Source organism: Tachysurus vachellii, chromosome 21, assembly GCF_030014155.1.
Source record: "Tachysurus vachellii isolate PV-2020 chromosome 21, HZAU_Pvac_v1, whole genome shotgun sequence".
Taxonomy (NCBI): domain Eukaryota; kingdom Metazoa; phylum Chordata; class Actinopteri; order Siluriformes; family Bagridae; genus Tachysurus; species Tachysurus vachellii.
In genome coordinates, this window is record NC_083480.1 from 16,252,361 (window position 1) to 16,272,452 (window position 20,092).

At 38.0% G+C, this 20,092-nt stretch overlaps 1 protein-coding gene across 1 annotated transcript; it reads left to right on the forward strand.

The window, feature by feature from the left end:
• The first annotated feature begins 5,858 nt into the window (after positions 1-5,858).
• Positions 5,859-13,109, forward strand: tnfsf14 (TNF superfamily member 14). The gene is made up of 4 exons (XM_060857280.1): positions 5,859-6,210; positions 8,720-8,753; positions 10,348-10,434; positions 10,549-13,109. Exons 1-4 carry the CDS (start codon positions 5,986-5,988, stop codon positions 10,944-10,946), a joined length of 744 nt encoding a protein of 247 aa, XP_060713263.1. The 5' UTR covers positions 5,859-5,985; the 3' UTR covers positions 10,947-13,109.
• The last annotated feature ends 6,983 nt before the right edge of the window (positions 13,110-20,092 follow it).

Sequence of the window (20,092 nt, forward strand, 5' to 3'; positions counted from 1 at the left end):
TTTGTAATTTTCTTTTTTTAATTTTCTGAACCTGCACAAACACCAGAATTTCTTAAAGTTAATATATACACGAGAAACATATTATAAAGGACTTACTGCTAAATAATGATTTATTATTACTATTATTATTACTATTATTACTATGATTAATAATAGTAATAATAATTTATTTTAAAAATAAAAAAAATATTTCAAATATTCACTCACTCACATATCATTTTCTTATTTTTAAATTATTCTTTTTTATTATTATATTATCGAACTACCTAGGAGTCATGGGGATAGCCTTGTCCATATCTCAGAATTCGTACTGGCATCAAGGCTGGATAACACCGTCACGGGGGGGTATTCAGGGGGGGGGATCCCTGGACGGAGTGCCAACCCATCGCAGGGCACACACACACTCTCATTCACTCACACACTCACACACTACGGACAATTTTCCAGAGATGCCAATCAACCTACCATTCATGTCTTTGGACCGGGGGAGAACATGCAAACTCCACACACACAAGGTGGAGGTGGGAATCGAACCCCTAACCCTGGAGGTGTGAGGTGAACGTGCTAACCACTAAGCCACCGTGCCCCCCAATTTTAAGTATTAAATATATTTATTTTAAAAATAATTACATGCATTTGAAAAAAATATATATATATTTCCCATTTTTTCTTTTTTTTTAGCCTTTTAAAAATTTTAAAGGTCAATAAAATACCTTTTTTAAGCACTTTTTAAATTTTAAACACTGTAAATTTTCCTTCACACGACCCAAAGTGTGCAACTGTTTCTCTTTCATTTCACTTTAAATGGCACACATTATGTATTCGTTTGGAAATTTCTGTTTCTTCAGGGTTTTTTTTGTTTTCTTATAAAATAGCTTTTATGCTCATTTCTAAAATTAGATCTAAATCGTACTAAAACTCAGTATGTGCAAGTGAAGGGACTGTCAGTTTATTAGGAACACTGTACACACATCTACTCATTCAGAGTTCTCTGGTCACATGACCAGCTTCATGATGTAACTCTGGGGTTTGGTTTCATCACACAACACAAATCTAGCTGGGTTTTAGATTAACAAACATGAGTGTGAGATATTTCACAGATTGTTTCCGGATACCAGAGATGGGGGACTCGAGTCATATGACTTGACTTGAGTCAGACTTAAGTCGCAAATTTGAGACTTGAGACTTGCTTGACAAATATTAAAAAAGACTCGACTTGACTTTGACTTGACATTCATGACTTGAGACTTATTTGTGACTTGCACATGTGTGACTTACTCCCGCCTCTGCCGGATACCAGCTGGAGTCATAGACATGTATTTTGTATTTATTACATCTTCATGTCTTGTTTCAGTACAGAGACAATAGACGGTGGACATTTTACCTCATTGGTGGCAGTTTAAAACAATTAAAGACATTTTTGTTCAATTTCAAAATCACAATAAAGACGCCATTTAGATGAACAGATATAGAAGGGGTGTGTGTGTGTGTGTGTATGTGTGTGTATGTGTGTCTGTCTGTCTGTTAGTGTGTGTGTATGTGTGCGTGTGTGTCTGTCTGTCTGTATGTGGGTGTGTGTGTGTGTGTGTGTGCGTGTGTCTGTCTGTCTGTGTGTGTATGTGTGTGTGTGTGTGTCTGTCTGTCTGTATGTGAGTGTGTGTGTGTATGTGTGCATGTGTGTGTGTCTGTGTCTGTGAGTGTGTCTGTCTGTCTGTATTTGAGTGTGTGTGTCTGTCTGTATGTGAGAGTGTGTGTGTGTATGTGTGCATGTGTGTGTGTCTGTGTCTGTGAGTGTGTCTGTCTGTCTGTATTTGAGTGTTTGTGTGTCTGTCTGTATGTGAGAGTGTGTGTGTATGTGTGTGTCTGTCTGTATGTGAGAGTGTGTGTGTACTGCCTCAGGAAACACATGAGAAATAATAAGCTGAATATAATATAAAATTTAAAAAAAAACTGCTCATTAGAGATAAATTTATTAATATAATATTTGCTATTTTAATGTAAATATTCCTCTTCGTGAACACGTGTGCTGTTAAAAGTGCTATACAAATAAAAATGAACACCTGTCTGAGGATTTACATCTGATCTTCTTCCTTCCACGACAGACTTATCCTCTGATTGGATATGAAAGAGTTTGGTGTGTGTGTGTGTGTGTGTGTGTGTGTGTGTGTGTGTGTGTGTGTGTGTGTGTGTGTGAGAGTGTGTGTGTGTGTATGTGTGTGATAATGATGATGATAGACATGTTTAATGTTAAATGCATCTACAGTTTATATCTATACAGTTTTTATCTCCAGATCTGTAGATAGATTGATGTTTATATGGAAAGAGGTTTAATATCAAAGTGGACACATTTCATCTACTATTAAAATCTTTTCCACAGTATATTGTGTCTCGGGTGACACAGTTGGCAAGTTTCCCCACTGACGTGACACAGAATGACTTTGTGTTGCTGATGTGAAACTAAAAACACAGTAACACAATTACTGAAAATGTGACATGCCAAAGAGGTCAAAACTAGGACAGCTGAGTGAGTTTAATGTGAACAGGAAATGGACCTGTTCCAAAAAAAAGTCATAAAAAATAATCTGTGATAAAGAAACTCTAATCCACAACTTTCAGTGTGTGTGTGTGTGTGTGTGTGTGTGTGTGTGTGTGTGTGTGTGTGTGTGTGTGGAACAGATTCATTTGTCACACTTAAAACACAAGGTCCAGCAGATGGCGACCTCAAATCTGTGCTCTCAAGCCACTTGTTGTTATATGGTGCAAAAGTTTGTGCACCCCATGCTTTAACATGCTAACATCAAGACATTAATGCGATTTTTTTTTACATGTATAAAATTGTTATTAGTACAAATAACAAATAATGTAAGTTTACAAATATATATTAAGATTTAATTTATGAACAATGGAAAACGAATATGCTTTCAATTTCTAAAAATCGTTTGGTCGGTCTTTTAGATTTTAGCAAACCTCTCTCATTATTTCCACTCGTCAGCTGTAATCTTTTTGTTTCTGTTTCCAACATTTTTTTTACATAATGGTTTTTACTCTTGCTAACATTTTCCCTAAACATGAACGTGCTGCTAATTTCTTTTCCACTTCTCGCTATAAAAGGTCAGAAGGTTCTGGTTTACGTCATACGTAACCAGTAGACACTGTGGTGTGCCGTCTACGGCGCGTCGACGGTCGAGGACGACCTCAGAGCGGGTTAATAAAAAGGACTGGTTACAAAAGAGGACCGAGATTCAGACGCTGTGATATTTACGCAATACTAAAACACTGATACGTGAAGATGGGAGTTATAGTTTGTAGCTAGTTTGTGAAACACATGAAACACACGTCTGTCGTTTTCAGAAACCAAATGGGTTCCTAACTTTCTGTTCTCTTTTTAGAAAGAAATTCTCAACACATGAAACACACCTCTGTCGTTTCTTTCCCCAGAAACCAAATGGGTTCCTAACTTTCTGTTCTCTTTTTAGAAAGAAATTCCTCTATATAATACAATTTAGTCTCAAGAGTTCTTTTTTCCAGAACAAATTTAACACTTTTTAGTTTCCCGTACCTTTCACGGTTTTTGACATATTAAGTGTGGGGACAGAGTTAAAAGGTGTTATACTGTTATAACAAATAGGGACATTATGCCTTACAGGAGTCTTTTTGTACTGTAGCAGCTGCTAATATTGTCACTTGTGGGTGTGAAGCGTGTGTTAATTTTAACCCTACGCTGTGTAGTGTTCTCAACATGGTAGAGGTGTAACACAAACCCTGTATCTATGACTCTTTGTAAATCTTTCTGTATTTCCGTTTAAACCTGAAGCGAATGTGTGGCTTGCTTCATTTTTCAACTTAAATATGCACTCTTGGAAACGGTAGCAGTGTCAGTATGGTGTGTGAATTCAGCACAGCGACGTGACAAGATTTATGCAGCGACTTCCATATCCTGCAGCTAGCCGCTGTACGTTTGCTTCTTCTTCGTCTCGTACGATACGATGCACATAAACATTCATTCATTCATTTTCTACCGCTTATCTGAACTACCTCGGGTCACGGGGAGCCTGTGCTCAGGCATCTCAGGCATCAAGGCAGGATACACCCTGGACGGAGTGCCAACCCATCGCAGGGCACACACTCTCATTCACTCACACAATCACACACTACGGACAATTTTCCAGAGATGCCAATCAACCTATCATGCATGTCTTTGGACCGGGGGAGGAAACCAGAGTACCCGGAGGAAACCCCCGAGGCACGGGGAGAACATGCAAACTCCACACACACAAGGCAGAACAGTGGCCTTCAGCTCATCTGTATTTATTTGACTCTTGTTTCTCATTTTCCTCTTGACAATAAACCATAGATTCTCTATGGGGTTCAGGTCTGGTCAGTTTGCTGGCCAGTCAAGCACCCCAACACCATGGTCATTTAACCACCTTTTGGTGCTTTTGGCAGTGTGGGCGGGTCCCAAATCCTGCTGAAATCAGCATCTAGTGCAGTGCAGTGCAGTGACTTTGGTTTTCAAAAAACACAGTGGACCAACACTAGGAGATGACATTGTACACCAAATCATCACAGACTGTGGAAACTTAACACTTGGGCTACGAGCTTCTCCACCCTTCCTCCAGACTCTAAGACCATGGTTTCCAAATGACATACAAAACCTTCTCTCATCTGAAAATAGGACTTTGGACCACTGGGCAACAATCCAGTTCTTCTTCTCCTTAGCCCAACTAAGACGTCTCTGACATTGTCTGTGGTTCAGGAGTGGCTTAACAAGAGGAATACGACAACTGTAGCCAAATTCCTTGACACGTCTGTGTGTGGTGGCTCTTGATGCCTTGACCCCAGCCTCAGTCCATTCCTTGTGAAGTTCACCCAAATTCCTAAAAAAATGTGTTTGTGTTTGCCGCTGCTGCGCTAAAGTTGCTGTGTAACGTGACACGTATACAGTGACGTCAGACTCGGCTCTGTGATGCTCTCTAGCCGGTTCTTAGAAGGTTTACCAGTGGAACCAACTTTGAACCAGCACCAGTGCTAGCTCTGAACCAGCACCCGGTTCTTTTTGGTGGAAAAGGGAGTTTCTCCTCCCCACAGTCACCTGAGTCACCTTAGACTTGCTCATTGGGGATAAATACAAACACACTGCGAACTAAATCTATCTAATATTAATCTTGAATTTTTGTACTCTATTAATCTTTATATTATTCTTTATAATAACCTTTTGTTCTATGTTTATGTTCTGTAAATCTGCTTTGAGACGATGTCCATTGTAAAAAACGCCATACAAATAAACTTGAACTGAATTGAATTGAATTTTGATGACTCAGGAAACCTTTACAGATGTTGTGAGGTGATTAGCTGATTAGCATGTCACTGTATTCTACTTTTTTTGAGATTGTTGGGTTTTTTGTTAAATGTGAACCAAAAATCATCACGATTAAAAGAACCAAAGACTTAAACTACTGAACTACTTAAAACTGTGTGTACTGAATTTATAAAATACACGAGTTTCACTATTTGAGTTGAATTAATGAAATAAATGAACTTTTCAACAACATTCTAATTTATTGAGACGCACCTGTATGTATGTGTGTGCGTGTGTGTGTGTGTGTGTGTGTGTGTGTGTGTGTGTGTGTTCTCATTTCCTTCATCACTACTTTAAAACAATTTCTTCATACTGAAATCAAACAGTTAGCAAAAACAGAAACCAAAACATTTTTGAAATGGATTTTTTTAGTTCCTGAATTGGGCCTTTTTTCTACAGTATTTACAGCTGTTGTGTTGAAACTGTGCACCCACCTTAATGTGACAGCACGTGTCTCTCAGCATAGGTGTCTGTGTGTGTGTGTGTGTGAGAGCGCGCACGACAGTGGGAGTTATCTTTGACGCTGCTTCTTCAGCCATTGCTCAGCATCTTATCTTGTCTAGAGGACCTCGTGTCACCTGTGCTTCAGACTGCTTCAGAGTTTTGGCCTACAGGACCGCACAGACATGGCTGATGGTCGTATTGTTCACCCATCCATCTTTGTAGTGGACAGCGGGATCGGTTTTCCGCCGCCGCTGCCTCCCAAGCCGGGAGAAAAGCGAATCCAGAAACGGAGGAAGCATCTGATCCAGAAGACGCTCTGGGTGCTGGTGTGTCTGGCTTTGTTTGGCTTATTAGTGGAGGCTTTTTTCATCTACAGTCTCCACCATACAAAACAAACCACTGAGTCTGTAAGTGAAAACTTTATGCTGTCCATCATGGCTTCTTCTCTTCTGACTTTCTTGTCTCAATTCTGCTAAACGTTCTTCACACCTTCGCACCTTTTCTTTTTGAACCTCTGGGTGTGGTTTTGAATTGTGTAGCACTTTCTTTATTACACACAGACCAGAAACTCATTACTCATTATGGTAAGTAGTGAACTGGATTAAGTAACTAAAGCGTTTACTTGTGTAATAACTACAGTACAGCGTATAAAGCTGACACGTGCCATGCTGACTGCTCTACCTGTTCCTTTGCTTTTCATTAATACTTACATTTGATTTTCTCTGTTTGTTCTTATTCATGAGCATCACTTGCTCAGGGAAGTGTACAAAACTGCATTAGAATTGCATGAACATAAAGAATGAGAAACTTTTTAATTATATTAAAAATCCAAGCTTTAGAATTCAGCTTTTTGAAAATTCTCCAGCTCGCATGACATCTGATATGATTCGGATATTTAACGTGTTCGTTTTTTTTTTGCTGATTGAATCTGTCAAACCACGGCATCTGGTTTCGGAGGAATCGTATCATATCTTTGATCTGAATCTCAAATTTACCTACCAGTTTAATTAGAATTAATATAGAATATGGATGGTAAAAAAAAGAAAAAGAAAAGAGAGTTCAATCAGATGCCACCCCTTCCTTGAAGCCCACCACATGTGAGATGTAGCTTCCTGTAAATGGCGTAGAAGGACTGACCCAAAGCAGACGAAACTCATCTGTGCTCTGCGTTTTTTTGTTTTTTTTGCTTAATGGAAAAAATCTAGACACAAACAGCCACATATACATTATATAACCAAGGTTGAGTGTCATTTTCTAAAGTTTATATGTAATTCTTGTGCTCAGGTACAAAATGCAGCTGCGAGACTCTTGACCGGGGCAAAGAAAACAGATCACATTACACCAATTTTAGCCTCTCTTCATTGGCTTCCTGTCTATTTTAGAATTCAATTTAAAATGTTGTTGTTTGTTTTTAAAGCTCTTAATGGTCAAGCCCCATCTTATCTCACAGATCATCTTATTCCTTCTTCATCCACCAGATCTCTAAGATCTTCTGATAGAGCTCTCTTGGTTGTCCCTCGTTCACGCTTGAAAAGAAGGGTGATAGGGCTTTTTCTATTGCGGCCCCCCGTCTCTGGAACCAACTTCCACTGGACATTCGCCTTGCACCTTCCAGTACATTTACATTTACATTTACAGCATTTGGCAGACGCCCTTATCCAGAGCGACGTACATAAGTGCTTAAATCTCTAACATTGAATACATTAATGCTGGTTCACTAAGTTACATACTTAAGATACCATGAACTTAAAACATTTGTTCAAAGTTACAATGAAAAAGTGTCAAAGGTGTTTTTTTCTTTTTTTTTTAAATGCAAAAGATAAGGAAAGAAGTGCTAGTTGAAGTGTTTCCTGAATAAGTAGGTCTTCAACCGCCGCTTGAAAATAACCAGTGACTCAGCTGTCCGGACCTCTAGGGGAAGTTCATTCCACCACCTTGTTGCCAGTACAGAGAAGAGTCTTGTAGTATACTTGCCTCTTACCCTGAGAGATGGTGGAACCAGTCGAGCAGTGCTGGTAGATCGGAGGGTGCGGGGTGCAGTGTGAGGAGTGATGAGGGCCAGTACAACTTTTAAAGTGAAGTTGAAAACATATTTTTATTCCCAGGCATTTTAAGTGGATTTTTGTCTATGTTCTATTGTTTTATTGTATCATCTGTTTTGTTTATTTTATGTTTATTTTTGACTTTGTTCAGCACTTTGGTCAGCTCTGCTGTGATAAATGTGCTATATAAATAAACTTTACTTACTTACTTACTTACTCAGGATGCTAATCGACGCTATCATGTTGTAGAGCTACACCGAAATCTGGGACTTTAAGTACAGCAAGTGCACAAACATTTCACAATAAAACAATTGTACAGCTAAACATAAAAACGAACGTCGAAGGCTGCACGGAGAGTTAGAAGAACAGAAAAAAAATCAGAGAGTCATTTGGAATTTTTAATGGTTTTCGCCAATCTCCAATTACCAACCGCTAGAAATATTAGCAAAATAATTTAATGTTTTTTTATGCTGTGTCACCTCTGGAATTAACTAAGCTGTAAAACAACTAGGCTTACTCTAAAAAACCTGGTTCGCATTATGTCCTGCTTCTTAAAGAAGTTTCTTTTTATTTCAGAGACAGTCAGTAAATAGTTTATTATTATTATTATTATCGAATAGACCGTGCTACTCAAACTCTATGCTGGGTTCCACTGTAACCCGGTAAACGAGAAGCTTTTATAGTACATGACCACTGCGTGCATACAAAAATGTGCGCTTTAAACAGACCACACAGACTTTTTGCAGACTTTATTCATTTCCTCATGACCTGCATACCGGTGGTCCACCTGCTGTGGTTGTTCTGCAGCCGTGTTCATTTCATGTATGCACATCTTATCAGATCTGATCTAATCTATGATCTCTCTTTGTTTCAGAATCCTGATTCACCAAAAACCGAAGCACTAAAAGGTAAATGCACCATATACGTTTTTTGTTTTTTTTGCTTTTCGGTACTATTTAAAATTCGTGTGAAATCCTAACAACACCAAGTAACCCAAAGACTGTTGGAATTCAGCCTACTGTACAGTTGTCATAATACTAAGAATCTTTTTAAGGTAATGATATAAACTTACAGACAAAATCAAAGTCGACCGATGAACAGACACGTGCTAGTCAGAGTGTGTCATTTTAATATGATGATTTTAAACAGCTACTTCATTTTAATTGAATTTTTTTTTATTTGTCAAGTTAAATAACGGGGGAGCACGGTGGCTTAGTGGTTAGCACATTTGTCTCACACCTCCAGGGTTGGGGGTTCGATTCCCGCCTCCACCTTGTGTGTGTGGAGTTTGCATGTTCTCCCCGTGCCTCGGGGGTTTCCCCCGGGTACTCCGGTTTCTTCCCCCGGTCCAAAGACATGCATGGTAGGTTGATTGGCATCTCTGGAAAATTGTCCGTAGTGTGTGATTGCGTGAGTGAATGAGAGTGTGTGTGTGCCCTGTGATGGGTTGGCACTCCGTCCAGGGTGTATCCTGCCTTGATGCCCGATGACGCCTGAGATAGGCACAGGCTCCCCGTGACCCGAGATAGTTCGTATAAGCGGTAGAAAATGAATGAATGAATGAATGAATGAATGAGAAGTTAAATAATAACGTTCATTTGCTGAATAAGCAGTCATTTGGTATGCTTAATGTTCAATAAGAATGTTCATACGTTCACTTATCTCATATTTTCATAAATAATTTGCTCCTTGAGGTAAACAGTATCCCAGATAAGGATGAACTGTGAATACAGATATGTGGCATTTCAGTATTAAATCCTGACTGCAGAAGCTTAACTACGGTGGCCGAGAAGTGCAAAACAAATTAACAAATCTGAAAACAAATTAACAAGTCAGACAACCCAGAAACGGTAGTGTATCGTTTTTGAATGGAAACTTACCGATCATTGGACAAGACACCTGTCACTCAAGATATACAGGTATGGAATCTTATATGTAATGTGTAAAGTTCTCCGTTTAAATATAAGAAAATAACAGAATTAATCCACAGTAATCCATTCCATCCATCCATTCCAACTTTTCCCTCCGGTAGACTGTTGAACTTCATGTATACCTTGAGTGACAGGTGTCTTGTCCAATCACAAACTATACCAACCTCTTCCGGGTTGTCTGAAATGTCGTTGTGTTTTCTGATTTGTTAATGTGTTTTCTGATTTGTTAATGTGTTTCGTGCACCGATTCAGACAACCCGGAAGCGGTAGGTATAGTTTGTGAATGGAAACTTACCGATCATTGGACAAGACACCTGTCACTCAAGATATACAGGTGAATGAAAGGTGTCTCGTCCGATGATCGGTAAGTTTCCATTCATAAACTATACCAACCGCTTCCGGGTTGTCTGACTTGTTAATGTGTTTTCGGATTTGTTAATGTGTTTTGCACTTCTCGGCCACCGTACTTAACACTCCAAAAACACCCATTAAAAGCTTTGCTGATTCTGAGACTGTAACAAAAATCCAGTTCCCAGGACAGTTTAAGATGTTCACACAAACTGTGTTTCAGGAAGCCAAAATGAGGGGCAACCTGTTAGCAGGAAGTCGAGGCCATTTACGATCATGAATCCGACAAAACCTCTTGCACATCTGACCGGTGAGGATGAGCTTCTCCACATCACATTACATCACACCACCATTTACCATAATTCTCATTGTACGTTTCAGCTTATAGAAGTTTTTAAATCCCTGATTTCTCATTTCTGAGCAGTAGCTAAGAAACCCGAAAAGGACGGAATCATGGAATGGAATGATAACGAGACCGGAGACTCCATCCGTTACCAGCTCAAGTACAGAGACGGAAAGCTGATTATTCAGAAGGAAGGCTTCTACTACGTGTATTCGAAGCTTAGCTACAGTGCAGACGGCCCTTCTTTCATCCACACGGTGGAAAGGAACACGTCACGCTATCTGGGTAAACCGATCAACCTCCTTAGATCCAGCAGCTACAATTCCAAACCGGTCCACAAATTCAACGTGAGGGACAGCTCTCTGGGTGGAGTCTTTCATCTGCTCAAGAACGATGCTCTTTTTGTTCACGTGAATAACGGCTCTTTAATTCGTCTGCACATTTCTGCTGATAACTATTTCGGCATGTTTATGCTGTAGATACAATTCGGCTCTACATTTATAACCAAACGTTCTCGGTGCTCTAGAGCTTGTGAACCCGTAACGATTAGAATTGAAATATCATGTATTTAGAAGATTAAATTAGAAATGTACACCGCACTTTGGTAAAGACAACACTCGCGGGAGTATAAAGGTAGTAGTGGTATTCTAGTGATGTTCTCTGGTGTAGTGACAATTTTAGACTCAAATTCAGTCTCCTAAGTGGCCTGTTTACACTTGATGCGGCACAACAAATCAACATTTATTTTCACGGACAGGCGGCTGTGTAAAGGCTGCGTACCGATCTGTACATGACCGTACAACACAATGAATGTGGTACAACTGCTTCTATGGAATTGCTTCAGGGACCATGATGTATAACCAGAGTGTCTGTTTTTAAAATGCTCTGTTTGTTTACTTGATTACTTAAACTGAATTAAAATTGTTCAGGAAATTGAATCACTCTGGCTCTAAAAAATATACAGATTATTTCTGTATTTATTTGAATAGTTGAATTAGGTTTGAAAAAAAAATATATTAGTGGTTAGCACGTTCGCCTCACACCTCCAGGGTTAGGGGTTCGAATCCCGCCTCCACCTAGTGTGTGTGGAGTTTGCATGTTCTCCCCGTGCCTCGGGGGTTTCCTCCGGGTACTCCGTTTTCCTCCCCCAGTCCAAAGACATGCAGGGTAGGTTGATTGGCATCTCTGGAAAATTGTCTGTAGTGTGTGATTGCGTGAGCGAATGAGAGTGTGTGTGTGCCCTGTGATGGGTTGGCACTCCGTCCAGGGTGTATCCTGCCTTGATGCCCGATGACGCCTGAGATAGGCACAGGCTCCCCGTGACCTGAGATAGTTCGGATAAGCGGTGGAAAATGAGTTAGTGAAAAAATAAATCAGCGCTGTATTCCTGGTTCCTGTCCTGCGGCAACTTGAAAATTATGGCTATGTGCTACATTGCTCTGATATGAGGCTTGGGATTCAGCCAGCGACAGAAGGAGGTTGCGACTGTCAAAGCCATTATCCATGTTGCTTTTGTGCCAAATTGCTTATGAGACTCGCTGTACTGCTGGAGCTGTTGATTACTCGATGTTGATGTGTTTTCTCATTAGAAACACATTTGTCAAAATAGAAGAAAAAACCTTTAGCAATGTCATCAGTCATCAAACGTGGGAGAATGCTTACCTATAGGAAACTCCGTTTGTTCCTCAAAAGTACAGACCTCACAAAAAGGTCTTGATCTCATGCGGCAAGCTCTTACATGCTGTGTATTGTGTATTGGCCTACATGAGCGAGGAGACTTACAATAGAGTGTTGTATACGTAGTAGGAGGTCATTGGTTTTTAACCCATTTGACAGGGAACTGTGAATGAACTCAAACAGCCTTTTTCTAGGTTCCAAAACTATTTCCAACACTGACTATAAAATTTTAATCTAATTTTTGACTATATGATGTCTGATCATCATGAAGTGTATGACGTAGGCAGTTATGAGCACCCATAACAAAGTCATACATTTCCAACTATGGTTATAACAGCATTCCGACTCCGCTAACAAACATTTAGTGATTTTTTTTTTTTTTTTTTGTAAACAGAGTTACAATAAAAACAAATATAATACTTAGCAAGAACCTTTTACATAACCGGCTTCTTTGTATTAAAGTCGATAATCATACGATACATAACATTACCACAAACGCTGCCAGGCTACACATTGTGCTTTTTTATTTTTTTTTTAAAACATCAACTAGCAAAAATGTTATAAATACTGTGTCGATGTTAACCTGAAATATCGCGGTTTAATAGTATACAGTTTAGAGGATACGGCCTTCCGCGCAACAACGTCGCCTGAGCGTCGTTACGTTATTTAATCCTCGTGAACGCATCACACATTCGTCTCAGTAACACACCGTCTCTCATCGGAAGACTGTTTAAAGCTAAACATTTACCATAATGTATAGTTTACTCATTAATATACAGATAAACATATTTCATATAAACATATTTGTGAAAATTATAAATCGTTCCGATTAAAATAAGAGGCATCACAAAGACATTTTAAAATAGTTTGAATGTAAAATCAGCACAAATCTGTTTAAACCTTTGGCTAATGATTAACAGTCAAATTGGGTTTCTTTTGCACAATGTAGAAAATAGTTTAGTTTTAAATAAATATATATATATATATATATATATATATATATATATATATATATATATATATATATATATATATATATATTTAAAACTATACTATTTTATCTTTGTTAGTAGCTTTTTTTTTTTAGAGTTTTTTTAGAGTAGCAATAAGCTGTTAGACACTTAGTCATACTGAACGTGTGTGTTTTTTTTTTCTGATAATAATATGTAACGTATTTGACTCCCTGACTTGGAATTTTCTTTGTGATCATTTCCTGTTATAAAATAAATCTTTTTAAACTATTTAAAACTTGCGTCTGGTTTGACGGCATGTTTCGTGTTTGAGTTTTGAACACACTCACACATCACTTCTGCATATGAGCAAATGCGGTTGCCCACTTTAGGCCCATAAGCTGAAGCCGGATGTGTAAGTCTACCTTTTAAACTTCCTTCACACCGGTGTGTATGTGACTCTGTTTCCCTGAGTCTATTTTAATGACCTGCAGTTTGCCGTAGCATGCATCTGATTCGGTGCATCATGCATCTCAGTTAAACTTCTTTTCCCTGCATTGCTTTTATCTCAGGTTTACAGAGTAAACTTTTTGATTTGGCTTGGGTTTCTTTTCATCTCTGTCTTGTTATAAGAAGTGGTGGCTTTGAGCTCGCCCACGCTGCAGGCCCAACCTGCTCTTAGAGTTGTGGGGCTCATGGTTAATCTGGAGAGGAAGTAGGGGGGTGGGGGAAGAGGTCTGCAAACAGGTACCTTAGAATGACTCTTTCGCTGACTCAGATCTTGCAGAAAAAAACCTATCTCAGACGCCCCTTTGGAACGTTCCAGACGATTCACCGCATACGGACCATTTAGAGCTTTGGCGTAGAATGGGATATGACATGGGGGGAATGAATGTATGTCTACCACAAATGGAGAGTTTTTCACAAAAAATAAAAATAAAAAAGCTTTTATGTGGTAGTAATTGTTGTAGATCTTTTTTTTTTTTTTTTTAATACGAAAGACCCAGGATGGCAAAAATAGATGGATCGATAAAATATTTTATATCTATAAGATGCAGCTCAAAGGGTATAATGAAGGAAATAATAATAATGACAGAAAGAAATTTAATATATAATCATAATATATATTATATAAAAGTATAATAATAAAAAAAAGAGTGTGAAAATACGATACAGGCATGATAATCGAAATAACGGAAAAGTAGGAAGGAAAGATGACGTTCCAGAAAAATAAATAAATAAATAAAATAAACCAAGTTAAAATCTATGGTGATAAAATTAAATGTGTTTTTAGTTTTAAAAAAAAAAGTTGAACCTGAAGAAAGAAAATGTAAGTGCTTCATTATGTAAGGAACATGTAAGCACACAGAGAGACGCTTGTGATATTAGTCATATATTTGCCTGTATACTGTACGCACAGCTAGAACTTTATTCTCATCACTTTGCTGTGGTACGGAGCGAAACTAAGAGCAGTGACACATTCACACTTTGTCGTGTATTTAGCTGGATTTTCCCTGTCTGTGTTTGTGAAACCACACAAAAGTCTTTCTGTCTGAACCGATATTGCAGAAACATTCTAGTTTAAGTGCCTTTAAACAGAAAAAGCTACAAAGGCCTCTGCTTATTTAAATTTTATATAATAATAATAATATTGTCATTGCTGTTGATTGTTGGCTCGTGTTTGTGGTAGCAGCGACGTTTAGTTGATATTTATAGTTGACGTTTAGTTGATATTTTTATCGGTTTCGTCCAAAGCGTTTCGCACTGGCCACAAATGAGTATTTTGCAATGGCAGAAGATGCAGTAAGTTGTTGATATCTTTGACAAAGCAGCTTGTTCATACAAAGCAAACAGCGCCCTCAGGTGCTCACGAGTGCAAACTGTGTGTTTATTAAAACAAAAATAAATAAATCAAGATAATCAATGTTGTAATGTCTTTTGTGATCATTTTATGATTACAATTATTTTGGTTCCAGATTCCACTAGCTTTCAAGTTTAAGACAAAATATATTTTACTAATTTATTATTAATAAGATAAGATATAAGATACATCTTTATTCGTCCTACAATGGGGAAATTTCTCTGTTACAGCAGCAAAGAGAAAGAAATGCAAATATATAAAAGAATAGAGACATAATATAATATATGTATATACAGTATATGTCTATGTATATGTATTTACAGTATATACACAACACAATGTATAAATACAGAGAAGAAAAAATAGACCACGAGTAAGTAGTTACGCTAACAGACGTATTGCACATTTTCAAAATTTCTGTTATTGCGCACGGGTTGTTTAAAATCCTTTGTTATTGTTATTATTGCAGTTAAACTGTAATACCAGTGTGTAATTATGGTGACTGGTTCACTGGGAGCAGCTTTGATGGTAAAGTCTAATAACAGCAGTTAGAAAAGAGCGTCTGTATCGCTCCTTCAGACACAGGACGTAACAGTCTGTCACTGAAGGAGCTGCTCAAAGCTGACACCGTTACATACAGGGGGTGAGAGTCGTTCTCCAGCAATGATGATAGTTTTGCTACCATCCTCCTTTCTCCCACCTCCTGTACAGTGTACAGAGGAATCCCCAGGACTGAGCTGGACTTCCTGATCAGTTTGTCCAGTCTCTTCCTCTCTGCAGTAGAGATGCTGCTGCACCAGCAGACCACACCATAGAATATGGATGAAGCCACCACAGGTCTTCAGTAGCTCTCCCTGCACTCTAAAAGACCTTAGTGTCCTCAGCAGAAAGAGTCTGCTCTGTCCTTTCTTATAGATTGCCTCAGTATTGTCTGTCCAGTCCAGTTTGCTGTTCAGATGAACACCCAGGTATTTGTTAGAGCCCACTCTCACTCTGTTCTGTCTGTTTTACAGTTTGAGTTTAGTCTAATTTTTAAAATAACCCGATAACTTTCGAACGTAATTTATTAGTTTTGATCATCAAACGATTCTTCAGATCTGAGAGTCAACTCCTATTCAAAAAGCACATGATTCAAAGAACCGACTCAGGTTCATGTATTTACTGTACCTCGAGAGAAATGCTAGAGATGACTGTGGTAAGAAAACTGAGGTAATTTTTTTTAAATTTAGCTCAGTATCAAATTTTGTTTACCTTTATGATACATTAACATCAATACCTAAATAAGGAAATGTTCATATTCTTCTTGTTCATAAATGTTCATAGCTATCTTTATTTGCTGATAAAATGAGACGTTAATGTTCTATTAGTTCTATTAATGTCCTCTTTTCTCACAGAGCTCTATTTTGACTCTGATAAACTCACCCGCACAAATCATCGACCATTAAACAGCTTCTTTTAATCATATTTTATTGTCTGTTGTTTATTGACTATGAATACACTGTATATGCCAGTATTTACTTTAGATCAATCAAAATACAGACACGTTAGCTTTGGTACAGTACGTCTATAACACTGACTATAACGTTCAGTCTGTTGAGGCGCTAAAAATTCACTACTTCACTCATCACAATTAGCTGGCTAGCTAGTTAAAAAAATTAAAAAATTGGTGCATGTACTCAAATGCAGGAGCAATAAATCATTTTTTGTTACTAGAATGCTATGCTAATACTTTTCTCAAATGAATTAGCATAGTATTTTAAGGCAAAGTTACTAATATGGCAAGATATATTGTGCTTTAAATGGGGACAATGAGGGACAACTAACCTCCTGAGTCATCCGTCTGTTTGTCTGTCTGTCTGTTTTTCTGTTTGTCTGTCTTTCTGTCTGTTTGAAATGATTAAAATATGTACATAATTGATCAAATTTGAACACATTAGTTATATGCCAACTTGTTTTTAAGTGATTGAGGTTTGGATTCAAGTTACCAGTCAAATGATTTAATAATTTAATGATCATTTTAAATTAAATAAAAAATTAAATACATAAATACAATAAAGGAGTTAATAGTGGGCTGTGATTTCTACCAATATGACTAAATTAAATCATTTAGATCAATTAACATACAGACGTACTAACCTGTTTAATCTATAACTACAGTATATAATTAATAATCTACTGTATACAGTTTGCCCTTTTCAAGCGATAAATACACTGTACGTCACTCGTCACTGTTAGCTGGCTACAGTAGCTTGGCGCAAACAAACTGGCGTCCATGTGTCCACACACACACACACACACACACACACACACACACACACACACACACACACACCCATTTTCAAAAAGACAGTGTCTCAGACATTGCCTTCATGACCGTATATTTACATTCTGGTTTAGATATTAGAATATATTAGGATATAAATGACAGAACCAGGATACCACTATGACTAAATTAGAACATTTGTGGACTCCTTGGCTTGTGCATCTCGGATCCCGTTTTGAGATCCATTGTCTTAGAATGAAAAGTTGATTGTAAATAAAATGAAGATCTGGCTACACTGCTGCTGTACGAACGCTAATTTTAATAAACATGGCCTACCTTTTTTGCACCAGCTTTTTCCTTTGCCTCAAGTAAATAAAGGGAATCTAATAAAATTGGTTTATCCTGGTCATGATCTGAAGAACAGAATCTCAGAAACACTGGGCAAGAGGCTGGAATACACCATGGGTGGTACTCGACTGTGTAGTTCTCCAGCTTTTTAGATCATTTTATTTTTTATTTGATTTTTAAAATGGGTCACCAGACGTTTTTCAGCTGCTGTGGGTTAAAGCTGTAGCTTTGGGTGTCAAATGATTAGCAGTGACATATTTAGCATGGAAATGAGCCAGTGCAAGCTGTGTAGGAGAATCTGAGCGTTATCGATCTAACAACCTGTGTAAAGGTTTTACTTTTAAAAACTTGTACGTAGACAGTTTAGTTTCTGCCTTCTGTTTTTTTTTTTCTTTTTCTTAATCCATAATAAACTGTTTACTACAATGGAGGTTTAAAGCAAAGAATTATTCAAAAAAATTGTTTTTTTTGAGTGTGCATGTGCAATAATAAACAAAGTAATAAACGTAAAGTTTACAGTGAGAAGCAGTGAGCTCTCTTATCACTTGATATCACTTAAGATTAAGGTGATTTTAGAAAATTGTTTGCAAATTGTTGAGGTATAAGAGGAATAAAGTACTTCAATGCCTGTTGTTATAGTGGTGGCCAAGGCTGGTAACAAACATTAATTCAACACTATACCACACTGAGTATTAAATATTAGGATAAATATACAATTCCAGATACAGCTGTTGATTCACAATAATAGCGCCTAACGCTATGTACTGCAAATATTCAGGTTGCATTTTTATTTATGTTTTATTTATGTTTTCTCATATACCATCAACCTAAGCTTCTGGAATCAAAGGTAAACTTAAGAATTCAGGAGAAGTCACAAGGCAGATGCTTGTAGCACATATTTACATTTTTCAGTTTCTTGTTCCACTGTGGGAAAGAGCAAACAAACACAAGACAGACCAATGCCAGAACTAAAGAAGTAGGGGGAAATGCATTGTCATAACAGAGTTTGAGTGAAAACAAGATTCTGCTATGAATGAGAATGACGAAAACACGTCGCAGCCTTATCAGGCCATTACAGTAACAGAGACAAATTACTAAAATAAGTACATGTGCTAAATAAATGTAGAAGTGATTCCCATTGTTCAGTCAGCATTCAGAGCTGTATTTTTCCTTATCTCTTCTTTTGGTTTTCTGTTTCAGTCAGATTACAGTTTACACGCTATCTCTATCCCATCTTACTTTTCTTTCATGTCTTCATCAATAGTTATGGAACATAGTTGCGGGTAAGCTGTAACTCAGAAGAGTGGGCAAAAGAGGCAGTCGTGTTGAATGCGTTGTCGCATTTTGTGTGCAACTGACATTGATTCAATCGCTCTTAACACCTACGTAGGTAAAATACAGGAATCTCGATTACTACACAAAGCTCCCAATGTGTCATTACCTCACTAGTGAAACTGAGCTCTACCCAAGCTGAAAATATCACAGCCAGCAAGATTTCGTGTGTGTGTTTGGATTTTTAATCATTTACATAATGTTTTTTTTTCTTCTTCACAGCACAGAAGATATCGCATCAGTTGATGTGTTGGTGTGGGTGTGGTGTAGGAACTGAATGACCTTTATAGCTTTTGCTTATTTGACACCCAGGGGAGTAATTATTAGTTTGCTGTTGACTGTGTAGGAGGTTTTGTTCCGTTGAAAAAAAAGCATGACGTATCTGTAATCATTAGAAGGAAATCCATGATCAGCATTCATAGATTTCCAGAGATAATCGCTTGGCAGCATACTTACAACAGGCCATGCTACTGTAGAATCACTTTTATAAAACTTCAACAATACTGTAGACCAACCGACAGTTCGTAAATACGCAAAAGAGTTTTAAAGCTATATCGCATATGGAGTAGTGCAAGCGCGAAGGCATCGGAGTGTCGTGTTACAGCCGTGAGAACTCCGCTCACGGATAAAAGTGCCAAGCCACAAACTTTATGATTGGCTATAAGTCAACTTATTTCACAATAAATGAATTGGAGGAAATGCGGTCTTCCTGTGGTCAAAGGAAATTGACAATTTTAAGTTTTCCACCTACTTTAGCGGAGCAAGTGTCACGGTCACTGTTTCTGCAATAAGTAGGCTGAGGACTTAAAACTGTTACTGAAGATGAATGGATGTAGCAAAAGATGGATTGACTGGATTTAGGTTGATTTAGACTCTGAATCCAATAACTATTAAAAGGAGAAAAGAAACCCTTAATGATGGTATAGTTTGTCACACTGGTAGTTGTGCCACAGTAGAACTGTGGGCTACAATGGCATTAAGCGGTACAGATTGGTTTTCTTCTGGCCGTCCGTGGCATTATTGTTGCTTAAAGTGCTTCTTAGAGAGAAGTATGGCATACTACTTACACTTGTGCTAAATATTCTTATGCGAACTGTAACTTAATGGTACAGGCTAGCTAGCTTTATTTTTTAGCATCATCTGGACAAATTTAACAACTGAAATCTGTTGAACACTGGGAGGCAGTTCTTCAAA